The 16470-nt window shown below is 35.1% G+C and overlaps 1 protein-coding gene across 1 annotated transcript in view; it reads right to left on the bottom strand.

Moving 5' to 3' along the window:
- Positions 1-16470, bottom strand: part of LOC119190484 — a gene marked incomplete in the record, with an annotated part of 134246 nt that overhangs the window by 17005 nt on the left and 100771 nt on the right. The window contains 1 exon segment of the mRNA XM_037442464.1: positions 4833-4945. Within this exon segment, the coding sequence (XP_037298361.1) occupies positions 4833-4945 (113 nt within the window).

The following is a 16470-nucleotide window of genomic DNA, read 5'->3' as shown; positions in this document are numbered from 1 at the left end:
TGTTTAGCGGCACGCATTATGTCGACGTGGTAAATAACAACTTCTAAGAAAATAAAGTTGTCTTGAGATGGGAAGTTCATCAATTTATAAGTGGAGTAAGAAACGATTCTGTTTTTTATACTACAATAGAAGTCAAATTAACTGAATTTCTGAGTACCCATAACATACAGTTTTTTTTTATTAGACTACAGAAATAGGGGAGGAGAGGATAATATAAAATCGTCTCATTTTATTAGAACTATTCATAAACAATATCATATTAACCTGCTTCCGAAGAATATGGTATAAAACACGACGCGAATGTCTGTGTCGTTTGATTGTGATTGGCCGAGAGAATGACACGTGATTTGTGCTGGTCTCTGAGCCAGTCAAATCAAACTAACGACACGGACGTTCGTGTCGTGTTTGTTTTGCCACATTCTAAGGGGCTGAACTTTTAATTATAAAGTAAAGTGCCACGGAAACGGTATTCTAATAAGAAAGCACTGAGTACACCCACGAGGTGGACAGACGACCGAATAAAAGTTGCATGACACATCATGCGGCTGATGATGATCATGATAATGAGTACCAATGAAATGTGTTCGTTTCTTAGAGCGCTAACATATTATCATGTTACACTTCCCAATATTAACGTCGTATTTATAACAAATATATATTATATGACGCAGCCTAATAATACCAGGCTACGAAGCGAAAAATGTCCGGTCAAACTCGATTACGCTAAGGTCAACTCGTGTCTACAAATGTTTGTTTAGTCCGCAAATATTGGATCCAAGTCTGGGTGTTGTGGTATTAAGAGTCCTGCTAGACATAGTGTTTATAACGACGCTTGTAAGGCAATTATATCTAAGCGACAATTACATCGAAAATGAGTTACATAAATATTTGGAACCGCCAGATTTTTCTGCGTGGTTTAGGGTTTGTGCCTAGAACAATACCTATATTTAGTCTATATTTTTATGAAGTAGACAGTTTAATTGTTATGTATATTTTTTTTATTAAAACAAACATTTAAATCGCTCTTCTCAAAAGTTTATTGATTAACGCTTGGACAGGTACGATTGCTTTTTTTATAAGGATAAGGTATGGTTACCCCAGTGCACCTGACGGTAAGTGAGAGTAGAATGTCGGCTAATGAGAGATGATAAATTATTATTATAGACTAGCGAACCCGACAGACGTAGTCCTGCCCTAAAACGCAGATAAAATTCTAGAACGCGGGCATGGCACCACCCACTGGCTTCAGTTGTGAATCGAAACCATACAGGGACCCACACTCGGAAAAATTTAAAAAAGTTCATCAAAATCGGTCCACGATTTAAGACGAGTTAAGTGATATATGAGCATACAGAAGAATTATAATATAATTTTTTTTATATTTATAAAAAAAGACGGGTTGATGAATTGAGATTCATCAAACGCGCGGAGTTAAAATAGTCTTTATACTTCTGAAAATTTTTAATTTTCTGAGCAATTTCATAATTATTCATTCCACACAAACCTTCTACAAAGTATTAGAAAACTTAAAAAAGAAAGATTAACGAAATGGGTTGAGTCGTTCTCAAGTTATGGCGTGACCAAAGGAATTAGGGATTCATTTTTACAATATACAGATTTAAAGGAATGTCGCACACAATATTTGGTTAAACTGTAGAAGACAAAACTGTAGCAATAACATGAAATATTAAGCTTGAACAGGTTTGTAATAAGACAAATTGCATTGATATTGAAAAACCCCTCTATCAACCATTAACAAAATTAACTATTGCTAATAAACAAGAAATTTAATTAACGTACATAAATGCAGAGACGAAAATTAATATTAATGAAACAGAATTTTTCATCAAAATAAATTCATAATATCGTCAGTTAAGTTCTACGACTTTGAACATATTAAATAAAAACTACCCTACATTTACGAAGGAGAGAGTATAGGGCAAGTGTATATGCGTTTCATTTTTTTTGAGCATCACAGTCGATAATAACTGATAATAATATATTTAACATATTGAAATCATCACTGTATACAGGATCATTTTGACTTCTGCTAACATTTTGCTATATATCATTAATGATTAACAAATGCTTTCATCAAAATTCCCGGATTTGAAACAATTTGAGCAGACTAAGAACTTATGTATTATAATTAACTTATTTATTGTATGAAATAAATTATGAGTCACGTAGGTGAATATAGTTACGCTCATGAAAGGTCAAGATGAGAATAATTTTTATACTATACTTAATTCAAGTTACGGACATTTACAAACATTTAGTTCTATTAAGTAATTAAAAAAGCAAAGTACTAAACTAAAAAAGCCATATCGGGCTGGCAAGTTAGATGAGTAAATATATATGTACATTATTTAGTTATACCTTTGCTTTCGCGGAGGAAAACCGCGTTATTGCTTCCTCTATTTGGGGATCAGTGGAACGGCTATGTTGCTTTTGCCGGTCCTACGGGCCGTTGCGACACTCGGTAGTATAGCATCATTGGAGCGGCATTAGAACGAGTACCTAACCCCTGTATACGTCCCCCCGAGGCAATTCTTGTGCGCTTGGTCTCCACACCAAATGCACGCCCATGCATGGGGGCACATTTACCGCGACCCGAGGCACACAGTTCAGTGTGTATACCTCATGGCTGCTAAATACACATTGAGGCCTATAAGGGTTCGCGAACATTTCCCCTCCCTCTCCCTTCCAAGTATCCTGAGAGGGATCCTTCTCCTTCCTCTTCTCTTTCTTCCCTCTATCGCCTCCTTTCTCCTCCCGGGCCCTGTGACCGGATAGCTGTGGGTCGCCAGCGTACCGTCCGCTGGCACCCTCAGTGATAACGGTAGGGCCCACCAAATCTTCTTAGGGACTGCCGTGGTTGCTAAGCCGGGGGATCGCTTATACACCGTACGCAGAGCATCTCCGGTGATAACCACCGCAGATCTCAAAAACCAAAAAAAACCCTTGTATACGCTACAGCAGCATACGAACCAAAACTCGCGGTGGCCTTTTCCGACACATATGGGACGACCTCGAGGTATCGTGTTGCACTTAGATAGCTCCGCGGAGCCGTTCCTACATAGTTATACCTATTGTTTGCAGTCTGCATACAAGTATTAAAAATATCTCAGCAATGCAAGTTAAACTATACAAACTTAGCTTTGTTTTCCGTCTGCAACTGGCATGAAAGTTGCCAGTTTTATGCAATCATACGAAGTTTACAAAAACATGTATTAATAAATTAAAAACCCTTTTACATGAAATCTATTGAGTGTAACATTTTATTTACATATGTTTGGAATTGTAAATGTATTTTGTTTTACAAATCGCGTCAGATGACAAAAATAAGTAAGTATAAGCCGATTTCACTGATAAATGTTTAATATAAACTAGCATTTTATATAGAATGAAAAGAGATTAAACGCGGGTTTATTAAAGCTAATTAGTTGTCATTTTGGCAATGAAGCTGCTTCAACTAATCTCTAAACTAATTAACTGAAGAACTCATTAGTTTAGGGAATTGCTGTAAGAGTAAGAAAACGAAAAAAAATACTGCTCTTTGGTGTTAGTGTAAGAACGATTAGTACAATATTTTACCTGACGAAAGTTGAATTATACCAACGACTAGTACTGAGTAACTTAAAGGTTTAAGAGTTAATTGGGGTGCGTGGAGTCATTTGAAGTTACTAGAATGATCCACGTTGAACTTTAATATCATGTAAGACATCTCATTTGAACGTACAAGAGATTTCCCAAAATAAATGTAAGTTATGAAATAGTTATTACGAAATATTATTGATACGAAATTTTCTGTCTTATGCGCCTTTTTTTTGTTTGCCGTAATACATTCGTTCTACTAAATAATACATAAAATTAATGTATAAATACAAACAAAATAAAAACAGATGAAACCCAAAAAGATCGTAATAATATTTCGTAAGAATTATTTCGTATCATTTATTTTGAGAAACATGAACGTTAAGTGTTGAATTATTAACACTAATCTATTTGTATGACCCAACAGTGGGATAGCAAAATCCTCGTTTCTTCTAGCATACCTCAGAAAAGAAGTAAGGATCGTATTTGAAACATATTTTCAACAGTGTACATATACCTTATCGATGCAATTCTTGTGCGCTCAGTCATCACACCGAATGCACGCCCATGCACGGGGACATTTGCCGCGGCCTTAGGCACACAGTTCAGTGTGTATAATTGGGGAGGCTAAGATGCCCCTGTACACTAAAGGACACCTTTGGCGTCTACGACTTCGGGAGACCGACTGCCCGTGTTGTCGTCCACCTCGGAGGCGCTGTAGTCGAGCGAGCAGTCCCCCACTGCCCGCCCCGCGACTCTCTCTAAGCCCCAATTAGTCGTCTCTTACGACAGGCAGGGGATGTTGTGGCGATATTCTCTAGATACCCCCGGGCCACAGGGCACGAGGCACCGGTCAGTCATCTACCAAGCGCCTCCTTCGTCACCTCTGGCTGCGGGTGGTATCGTTTTGCCTACGATTCCGCTCAGCTCCATCCAAAACCTTGAATTACAAAGTATTGTTTGGTATTCCACTGCGCTCGCCACATTGACACATGTAAGTTAAGTCTTATTATGTCCAGTAGTTACACTGACTACAATGTCCTTCAAACCGGAACACAATAGTGTCTACACACTGCTGCTTGGCGGCAGAAATAGACATTGCGGTGGAATTAACCCAGAACTAAACAAAAGTGAATAAACCAACACTGATATCTAACATTATCAATTCATGAAATGCCTACGCATCAGAATTTTGGTTAATGCATTGTTTGTTTATGCTAATTGGTAATACATACCTTATACAACGAGTCGGCGTCAACGTTATGCTCGCAGCGTAGCACTGCGCTGTGTCGGTGTACAACGAACCTCGGAGCTCGCAACTCCACCCACACATCTGCCATACCCGCAACTGTCAAACATATTGGACCCGTTGTAAATTATGTTCGCAATAACCGTGTTTGTACGGGTAAGTACTTAAATTGTGCCGGAATATTGAGTGCATTTCGGAGTGTGTTTTTGTTTGTTTTGGGTTTTCGAAAATGGTAAATTGTCTTTTTGATTGCGTTGAAGATACGCAAAGAATTCCTGCAGATTTCCACTCAGGTGAAGGATGTATAGGTAGATGATGTAAATTTATAATGGGGGTAGTTTTATTATTTTCGCCTGTACCTACATACAAGCACTAAAATCTGTAGTGTGTATACGGTCAATTAAAATTAGTGAGAACCTTTGTATAAAAAATACACGTTTTTTATTCGAAATTAAATTGGTGCCATGCCACTAACTCCCGTTCACGTCATATGACGGAAATAGCTTCGCCGAACTGTGGGCAGTCGATACACGTCTAATATTTTGCGAACCTATTGGTTTTCAATAGTTAGAAATATATCTCACAGATTTTCATATTCAATGTTTATTTGACTCGTTAATTTTACACTTTTCGTAGCAATCAGTTACATCATCCAATTAATGGGAATGTCATTGGAGTTTCGAATGAATTAATGTTACTGTACACAAAAATTTATTGCTAGTTGAACATGGAAGCGTCATGTTTGAACTGTCTCCGATTGAATGGTTGATAATATAGTGGACTATTACAGCCATCATGCACGGTTTACTGTATCAATATTTATACTAATTTAGTCACGCAATTGCCACATTTTTGACCGCAGTCTGATAAGTCGCGTATACGCCGTATGATTATAACTCATTGTTGCATTAAATAAAATAAAAATAAAATACTTTATTTATCACGTAGGCGAACAAAGTTGCACTTATGATACGTCAAAACAAAGCATAAGAACGATTATTATTATTTCTAGACAACTATTATATAACTATGGACATTTTAAATTAGGGATAAAATTTATAATAAAAACAAGGTACAAACCGAAGTAACCAGCTCATACACACATTCATGCCTATCTTCGAAAGGGTAGCCAGAGTTGAAACTAGTGCACCAACTTTTCCTTACGCTTATTCACGTATAGGTAACACGAAATAATAGAGGCGAGCGTATTATTATTATTATATGAAATAAAATCCAAACTACAAACTGATACTAAAAATTAGGTCTATAAATAAAAGACCCAGGGATCGAAACTTAGATTTCAGTACGGCATTATAACTACGTTCTATCTATCGATGCAGTCATGCACATTGTTAGCGGTAATTTACATATTATACAATAACTTAAACATTTTGAAATAAGATTAATTTACGGATTATATACATTTGGAAATAAAATGCAAGTAGATAATGTAACTTTAACTTTTCGGATGACCGTCACCACGAAAGCTGCAGTCTTCGAAACGTCGTGAGAAAATAATATAAATTACTGCAATAAAAAATTGAAAAATAGTTTTATTTTTATGTCTACCAATCGTGCAAACGTCAATCATGTAAATATGTTCCAACAAAAAGAGTCATACACATTGTTAGTTATATAAATTGGTAGACTGTAAACCTAATACTAACTACAATTGCTCGTCGGCCGCTGTCATGCTCGCTCGTTTCGCTCACTCGGCTCGTACATTCGTTTCAGCAGTTGCAACACTTCCGTCCAAATCTACGAAAGCGTTTTATAGGAGTTGATCTATAAACAAATACCTAATTGTTAAAATAAAACTATTTTGTGGATATTATTTCCCGCCCCGTGCCCACGAACGCTGTAAAGTCTTCGAAATGTCGGCAGAAAATTATAATATTAAAACCGCGATAAAATTGTTTTATTTTAATGTCTATAATGCGCGTAAACATAAGAAATCACATCGGTAGAAATCATTATAAAAACCTAGTTGATTTTTTAGGTTATTCCTACATAAAATTTACTTCATTGGATTTAGGCAATAAATAATTTTCCAAGTGTGAAAAATTTAAATACGCTTGAGTGTAAAAAATTCGGCCCACATCACAATATGTATATAAATGATATAAATGGAACTCAATAAAACCGAATTAAAAATAATTATAATAATATGGCTCTGTAGGAAGTATAATGCTCTTGCAAACCGCATGACCTTGACATCACGGACATTCCTAGGTACAGGGAACAAGTCCTGCAATACGTCACAGTAAATAATTATAATTAATCACATTCACCAACACATGTTATGCCATAAGATGTTATGTTTTGTCACTTCTTATTATGTTTTATCCTTTTTTGTCTGTTTTAAGTTTCTACTTATATTATATCTAAATAATATTAGTAACAAATATTATTTTTTTTGCCACTGTACTAATATATAAATTTGCATGCTGTGGTCTCCTATAATTGAAGAGGCACGTCACCTTCTTAATTGTACAAATATTACGACATTATATTTATTATATGCCGTGTATTTTTCGTTGGAGGTCCTTAAATAAATAGATAAATAAATAATAACATCAGCCCTCGGGGGGTCGTCGGCGGGCAGTAGGGGGCTGTCCACCCTTAGCGGACATCGTGCGCTTTTGCGCATTCGGGTGCCCCCGGGATGGATGGCAACGTGGAAGGTAGGCCTCATACAGCCGTTGACGCTTGTATTATTTTAACAGAAAACAATATATACATATCAATATTGATGCTGGCAATTGAAGGAAGTATACAGCGTCCTTCGTGCGCGGGAGCTTCTCAGTCGCCCCCCAATGAAGGCTGGGCGGTAGTAATAAGACACTTTCTCAGGGACTCAAAAAAAAGACATGTGTGCCGCATGGGTTTTGTTGAATCTGCGGAAATTCGCGTTGGCAGCCCGTTCCACATCGAACTAGACTATCACCGCTTGCGAGCGACTAATGATATCGCCTATTGCATATTTTGCCCCTTTGTAATATCCTTTCTTATTGTAGAAACTAGCAGTTATTAAAATTATTCAGTTGAAAAACTTTAGTGTACGTCGACTTTTTGTACAGTCAATGTGTAGTTCGAGCCACGCATCGTCATGAGTATAATATTAAATGTACCTTTTCTATACGTGATAAACGTGCGTGGATTGCCTCGGTGGCGTAGTTGTATTGCATGTTCGGTACAATAGCGCTCTGAGGTCCTGGGTTCGAATCCCGGGTCGGGTAAAGTGATGTTTGGGTTTTTCTGCTCAGTATCAGCCCGGAGTCTGGAATTTGTGCCCGATATGGCGATAGGCTCGCCCCCTATCACATCATGGGACGGAACATACTTGGCGAAAAGTGGGTGCCCTAGTTGCGCCTCTGCATACCCCTTCGGGGATAAAATGCGTGATGTTATGTATGTTTTCTATACGTACTAAGTGAAGTAAAAAGTGAAAATTTCTAGTCATAATTTCTGATAAAACAAAAAGATAAATAAAAATATAGATATCGACAACAGTATCGCGTGCACCAATAAGTATTAGTTTTATTTTGTCTAAGATGAGTGAATAAACAACACTCGCGCAGAATTTCAAATATTTTAGTACCAAGTTCGAGACGTAGTAATTTTATTATTGCTTTCGCGTAATGCATGTTTATGAGTTAGGGTTTGAACTCACGTAGAGGTTCAAAGGACATCTATCTCAAATTGGAATTGTTTGTTGACAGACTCGATGTTTTTTACGATTAGTAACAATACGTGACGTTACATCTTGGGTTTTACTTTATTGACTAGCACGTTGCTGGCTTGAGAAGCTAAACAATAACGAGACTTTCCCGCCCTCACACCCACCACTACAACTCCTGTAAGCCAGGATCAGCAGTGGCACGCATTTTATGACACCGAGCAGTGAAGCTCGGCGAGTCTCAGGGTAAACTAATATGTCATTATCCCGCAACGAAATTAATCAAATAGAAAGATAGGGAGGAGTTGGAAATATTAATTGTCCACTTCCCTCCAGAGCAATGCGGGTGACAAAATCATGATGTAAGGAGGTGATTTAACCTCAAGGATAGGGACGTTTACAACTAGATAAGCTAGTTATAAAGCACCACGCATAAAATTAAATGAAAGGGGCCTATCACATGAGCTGTTAGATTTGATTACAATAGGCATGGCAAAAACGCCGGAAAGCACGGAAATTCCGTCTAGTCTCAACAAGGTCCATGTAGTATACAACCCCAGATGTTATTTGCATACTGTTTAACATGATGTTGCGCTCTTCATGCCAGAGACCACATTCCCAAAGTACGTGATGAGCAGATTGTTCAACCTCGTAACCAGGTGTAGAGCATGGGCACGCAGGAGAATCAACCAGCCTAAATGAGAATAGTTTACCCTTAAAATTACAATGGCCGGTAAGGAATTGCGATACACAGTAATCTATTTCTAGCCAAGTTTTAATTAGGCGATCGCGAACGTACGGAAAGTATTTATATAAATGACGCCCTTTCGAAGACGAGTCCCACCTACATTGCCATTCATTTAATAATTCATTGTGTACATCAGTGTGCGGTTTAAATAGTCTATCGATTCTTAAGAGCTCGCGAGACGTAAGAAACTTTTTATCCATATCCTCTCTGGTTGAGTAATACATAGCGGCGCGACGCCGTACCTCCAAATCGACAGGGAGTACACCCGCGAGGACAGACAAAGCTAAACAATAGTGACATCCCAAATCGTGTCACTGGTTATTAAGTTTGGAAAAGGTTCTATTATGATACGCTTGAAATAAATACATTTCAAGCGTATCTGCAATTTACATTCAACATTTAGTTCTGCAGATACTTTTTCTCAAAGTTATTGACAGAGCAGGGAGTTATAACATAAAGTTTTCACTGATATCAAGTGGTTTTTTGATTTTACTGGGCTGATTCTGTTCACTTTTCGCGGTTCTTAACGAAAGAAACTAAGCACTCCAGTTACAATTAGCTACTTTGATGAGAAAACTATTATAGTCGATAGAAAGTTGGGCCAATGGCGAGCAAGAGTATTGCCCAAACTTTAGACTAGTCTATTGGACCACGTCCACACCTTGCCCAAATCCATAAAACTATATTTGCAGCACAATCGACTAATGACGAGGCCAAACACATCTCGTTCTAATGACAATAAACATGGCTTATGGACATATCAAGTATCTCTGACATAGACCGCAGTGATAACGTTTGCTCAGAGTTATGGGGCATCATATACATCCGGGATAGGTTAATCAAAGATCATTCTCATCGATTTATCTCACAGTTAGTTTTGTAAATTTTGTGTGATACTTCATATTTTGTATTATGTATCGAGTTTTGAAAGTTGGTTACTGTGGGAAGAGGCCAGCTTTCTCAACCGTTCCGAGACAAAAGGCAAGCGCATCGCTAAATGTTAGTGATATCCACAGCCCCTTATTACTCAAAAATCTTAAGAACGACGACCGTCTATATGAAGACGAGACCCATCACAAGTCTTTTGCAAACAAACTAATCCTGTTATCCTACTCAGCAATGTCTATTTTCTTTCACAAAATTAAAAGTATCGTAGCTCGTATTTCTGATTAAATATTTTTCCGATTGAATCGTGAAACGTTTGCGAGAGCCGGCGGTATTCGAATCACGTAAAAATACGTAAAACGTGTTGCGAACTAAACAATTAAACAACAGCATTAATGCTTCAATACGGCGTAGTTACTCAAATAGTTGTTTTCGTGTAGTTTTTTAAAGTTTCAAGTGTAATCGAATTGACGGCAGACATCCACTCCGCCGGACTAAGTTCAATAAAGCAGTATTTTGAAACAAGCTCTCTCGTTTCACTGTTTTTAGGAAACCGTTCGATATTGTATCTTCAGTTGTTTATCATTAGAGTTGTTTGTGAATAATGTAGAGATGTTTCATTTTGTTTTATTCTATCTGTAAGTAGTTTCCAACAATGAACAGATCTGTCTATAGGAATATAATTCTGTCGAAATACAACGCTCACTACGTTCTTAGCTAGTAAGTATATAGAGTTGTTTTAATGAGACACGTGCCCGCGAGCATTAATGCCGGGTGGCAACAGTGGCATGTTTACGATGATCACATTCCTCGTCGGCTTACCTTTGCTAAATTATACCATATTTCAAGGTACGTACGCGACTCGCACCTCCCGTAAACGACGCTTCGAAATTAATCCGCTTCTACATTTTACGTCCACTAATACCTGTGATTTTCGTCGAAATTCGTGGCAATTGTTTCATCTTATTAAGTGCTAATTGATTATGATTATGTAATTTTAGTTTGATTGAAGTACCGCAAAAGTAATTACGCTCTATTTTATCCATGTTTTATAATATAACATGACTCTCAGATAATAATAAGTTCTCCAGATTGTATTTTTCAGTATTAATAATTCATATTAAGCGCGTAACCAATGTTCATACAATTTCAGTATTACAACAGTAAACTTTTCTCTCATCAATATTCATAGCCAATCAGCTATCAACCCAAATATTTGATTTTGGTGAACAGAATTTCAAAGAAAATAAATCAACCCGAGACAAGATGTTTATTTGCGTATATTTTTTACTTGATATTATTAAAGTACCCCCCAATTCCAAGGGTGAAAAATGTAAATGTTTATTCATAAAAAGGTTCGGCACGAGTAGGAAATGTGGTTGTTATTCACACATTTTTATTGCCAATTCATACATAACAGCGAATGAAATCGTGGCTTGTTTGTTGGGCTTAATAAATTGGCACCCACGGCACATTTAATGGAAATTAATTGGCACCCTGTAATAAAGTTAATAAAAAACTTTGTTGCTATCAAAAATTGAATATATCGTTCTATTGTAAATTTATTCGTATGAAGATGAATTCATTAGAAGTGTTAGTTTTCTGTATATATCTCTGAGAATTATGTTATTGATAGTTCAAAATACTTACCCCCTTATTCATAAACGTTTTTTATCTAAGGACGAAGTAAAGCTGTGATAACAAGCCTGTTTCTCAGTGCCCAACGGCACTGAGATATAGACATAGGTCCGTTGTGATTGGTTATTATTGTTGTATTTCAATATTAGCCAATCACAACGGCCCTACGTCTACGCACTGCGAAGACTGCCATGCCGTCAGCACTGAGAAACAGACTTGTTATCACAGCCTTACTCGGTCGTTAGATAAAAAACGTCTATGAATAAAGGGGTTAGAGTACAGACTAAATCCTATTAGCAGTGGACATCGTTGTGTCAAGGCATTCATTTGACAGATGTGCGACCGTGAACATAGTTGTAGGTATTAAAGGACAGGTTTATGATTATTAAAAGATAAGTAATTGTACTATTTTCGGTTATTTGCAAAATTACTATTAATAATAAAAAGGTGGACTACTTTTTTATATTTATCAAAAAAGTATGTCATTCAAAATTTAACTTAAAATAATTTTCAAAATCAATGCAATAAAAAGTAAGTTACCAAGCTCTGTAATTTGCTTTGTAATCTGTTAAGCGATCACGAACTGTGACATTACCGGTCATAACACTGCGTGCGTGAGAGGGAGATAGCGCGATAACCCCACCACTTTTGATCACAAGTATATTTAAAGTATGAATAGCTTTATATTTCAGCCAAATTTGAGTCTGATTACACAGAAGAATTTCTTTATTGTGTTATTTTTTGTTAGACATAAAATAATGACAAAAATACAGCACAGCTAGAATAGGAACAATATTATTATTACTATGTATGAGCAACCACATGCACCTCTTGTCATTATTTTCGAAACGAAGAACATAAAAAAAAAAATAAATAAACTTTAAAATAATTCTATCTTCAGAATATAAAGGACTATTATTTTGTGATTGCATAACATTTTGCCCCAAGCACGACCCGTCTGCCGTAAAAGGGTCAAGCAGGCATGTCGAGATCGCAACAGACACGGAACTGGAGACCTAACGTGGGTCCAACAATTCCTGTTTAAATTACTCAATATTTTAATTTAAATTTAGACTAGGTATGCGAATCTAATTGACTCATTTAAAGTTGAATCTCAACTATTTAAAAAGATTAGATTTCATTTGCAGTTAATATTATTATGTTACGGTAATTCGGAAAATGTTTGTCCAGTTAGTAATTAACAAAAATTTCACATGCAAAGTCGTGAAGTTTGTTAAAAGTAAAGATAGAGATCGCTGCAAGAATTTTGATGAAATTTAACGCACAGATAAAACACGTCCTGCCTTCATAGTTTTAATGCAGACAAAGCCGCGAGCAACAGTTAGTCTTGTAAGGAAATTTTATGCTCTAATAAATTCGATAGGTATTTACGAATACTTTCGTTTAATATTTATTTGCCCAAATCAAAAACAAACAAATACGAATAAATCACATATTTACCGAGAAACGTTCAATGACATATATTTTATTAATTAAATATTGTTTAGATGAAGTTCCGAGTAAAGGCGATCTGCAAACATTTCCAAAACGAAGTTTATTCATGTAAATAAATTTATAAAGATAAAAGCATTTTTGCCAATTAAATCTCGGTTAGATGAGTATTGGAATTTTTTTATGGCGTAATGGGTATAAACCTTCAATAAATTTATAGTTTGCTGATAGTAGGATATTTCGCTGCTTGAATTCTAAACTACCACAAATGAAAATTATACTTTTTTACAGGAGAGCTAATTAAAGAAAAAAAAATCATTTTATCTAATTTTTGTTATTTTATAAAAAATATAGTATGAATATTATATATACTTAGAAGCGTATTTTTAAGCAGCATTAAATGTTTTAAGTGATTTTGTGATCTACTGAATGCTAGAGGAGATATAAGCATATAAGTTACTTTTGAATATAAAAAAATGTTTAAAATATACTAAATATGGGAGAAAACAACCACAAATCAAAAAATAATTATATTAATTATGCTTCTCTATAAAGTGTTTAAGAAATACAATAAAAGTGACCATGCAATATAATAAAATAACTAAAATGCTATCTAAAACTTAAAACCAATCAAAGTTTTCCTCAAATTAACAAATAAAAAACTTCGAATGTGTTATAAAATAATCAATAAATATTTTTTAAGTTCTATTCAAACAATGTAAACATAAAAGAAAATGTATAAAACTGGCCAAGCTAATTATCAAAAGAAACGAAAGATTTTTAAAACTTACCATAAGACAATAACTTTACAAATATCAAGAAAATATTTAAAACTTTTAAACAAAATTCTTTGCCATTATGCTGTAACTTTTAAATCAACAATATTATTATTAAAACGTTATCTTATTACCATAATAGTATATTAAATGCAATTACGACATGAGATGACAGGACATGTCGCATATGAGACCACAAAATCACAACAATTTGAAAATATAAACCCATTAAAACGTGTAAGTCTTTTCAATTTGCTTAACCTAGTATGTGAACACTCAATGCTCACTGTGTCTCTCTTAATTTAAATATCGTCCTCGCAGATCTGCAAAGAACGATTCATAGTATTTTCGAATAAAATTTCTATTAATAAAATTAAGCCAAAGGTTTTAAATCAACAAAACTATAACGCGTAAGTTCTTCAACTATATAAGGCGAAGCTTTAATTTTTGCAGTTTTAAATATCGTTACGTATTAATTAGGTACATAAATGGGCGATGATTTTAATGCCCGAATTATATATTTTTGGATAGTAGAATGTACTGCATCTCCTTCGTTTTGTGTGTGATCCTTAATCAAAAAGTTGTGGGTAATATTTTATATATGAAATGATTTATTTGAACCCACAAAAAGGATATACATTATTTAGATTCCGTCAATATTAACTCTTCCACCAGTTCGGAAAGTAGTTCTCACCAGAGAAGAACGGGTAAGAAACTCTAGTGTTGCTCTTTTCAAAATCAGTTTAAGGTATAAACTCCAGTACAGTATTTTACTGATTTTTAGAGCAATTCATTTAAAACTAGTAATATATATAATATAAACCAGAGGGTCCAGGTTCAGGAGATAATTATTGTAGTCTGTTTTGAACTGTTCTGTTCTGAATCACTTAAAGCTAGCTTAAAGGTCTTTCCTATTTTGAAGAGAAATTTGAACTGGAACTGGTCGAACTTGTAGACTCAGAAGTGTCGCTATCATACTGATTTTCTAGAACAACTAAGTTTGGTTTTCTTTTTAAACGCTTATCATCAATTACAAGCTGCGACCGTGCTGACTATCAGGAATACAATTACTCTCAAAAGACGCATGGAGGACAAATCTGGTTCTTCCAATATTGGCTAGTTTGCGGTTGCTTTTCTTAGTTTTGAACATTTTCGCTTTTAATTCTGTTGATATATTTTAACATTTTGAGTAATATATATTCTCTTCTACTCATTTTATAAAAAATAAAAACTATAAATTATGAAGTAATGGCTTATATACACCTACCTCGCATCTTTTGAATAATCATGTCGAGGTGACGGTTCAAAAAGGACCTAGCGTTTTCAAAAGTATTAAATTCATAAAGTAGCATAAACAGAATAGCTAATAAACAGGAAATCAAATGCCTTAGGACGAAATTGATTTATTTAAGATTAATACCTACGTAATAGTAGTAATATAATACCTAAAAACATACCTAACATAATATTTTTATAATCATAATAATTATAATCCCTTGCACAAAAAAAATGCTAAAGTGATGTAATTCAAAACATGACTTTATTACTGAACCTGTGTTTAAATATGTATTAATGTAAGAATATAAGCAAAACTAGTGTAAGTCTGAATAAGGCCCTTTTGGTTTGAAGTGATAATAATAGGAAGTAGTTGTTATTATTCAAAATAAACTATTTTTAAATAGCGTACTTTATATTAAATAACTTAATGCAAAATGAACACATTGTCTCATAAGGTTATTTTATATAAAACATTAAAGTTTATTTAGCTATATTTTTTGTGCAAAACAACCAGTTTTGAAATATCGTTCTTTTGATATAAAAATGGTGTCATACTTACGTGTATTCTTTATTCAAAACTAAAGTATTCCGATATATGATTGTTTTTTGTATAAAATTAATGCGTATCACAGATTAATTTTCGGGATATGATACCTTTGCACAAAAGAAATGTGCTTTCAGTTCAGTTGTCGACGCGTAAATGGCAATATGGTGGTTTAGATCATATTTTGCGTGTTAAAAACGAAAATTCAAAACAAACGGTTGCGTTGTCTAGTACTTTAAAATGCAAAATCAGTGAGTGTCTTTTTTATATATAAAAATATGAAGGGTTACGATTATATTTTTGCAATAAAAACATTTTTGTTTTTTTTTTTATTTGTGGCACTTTTGAATTCAAGCAGCGATTTGTATTCGCTCTGATAGCGTCCACAGTACATAATTTAAAACCATTGTGGCTTACGTAAGTGAGTCGCATTCCTGGATCAGTCTGTTTCTCAGCGGAGTCAAAGGGGTCGGCATAATAGCGTTAACTAACAAGGGATAATCAATTCGTCAATTAACACTCTATCTGGACCCTATTCTACTTCCATCAGGAGCTGTGGTCTCAGTTTTGCTGAGTTCTTATAAAAGAAATGTTGACCAACGAGATTGCATTGCCTCGTATTTT

The sequence above is a fragment of the Manduca sexta genome, chromosome 24, assembly GCF_014839805.1.
Source record: "Manduca sexta isolate Smith_Timp_Sample1 chromosome 24, JHU_Msex_v1.0, whole genome shotgun sequence".
NCBI classification, from domain to species: Eukaryota; Metazoa; Arthropoda; class Insecta; order Lepidoptera; family Sphingidae; genus Manduca; species Manduca sexta.
Note: the sequence above shows the minus strand (reverse complement) of the source record. Positions and strands in the feature narration are given on the sequence as shown.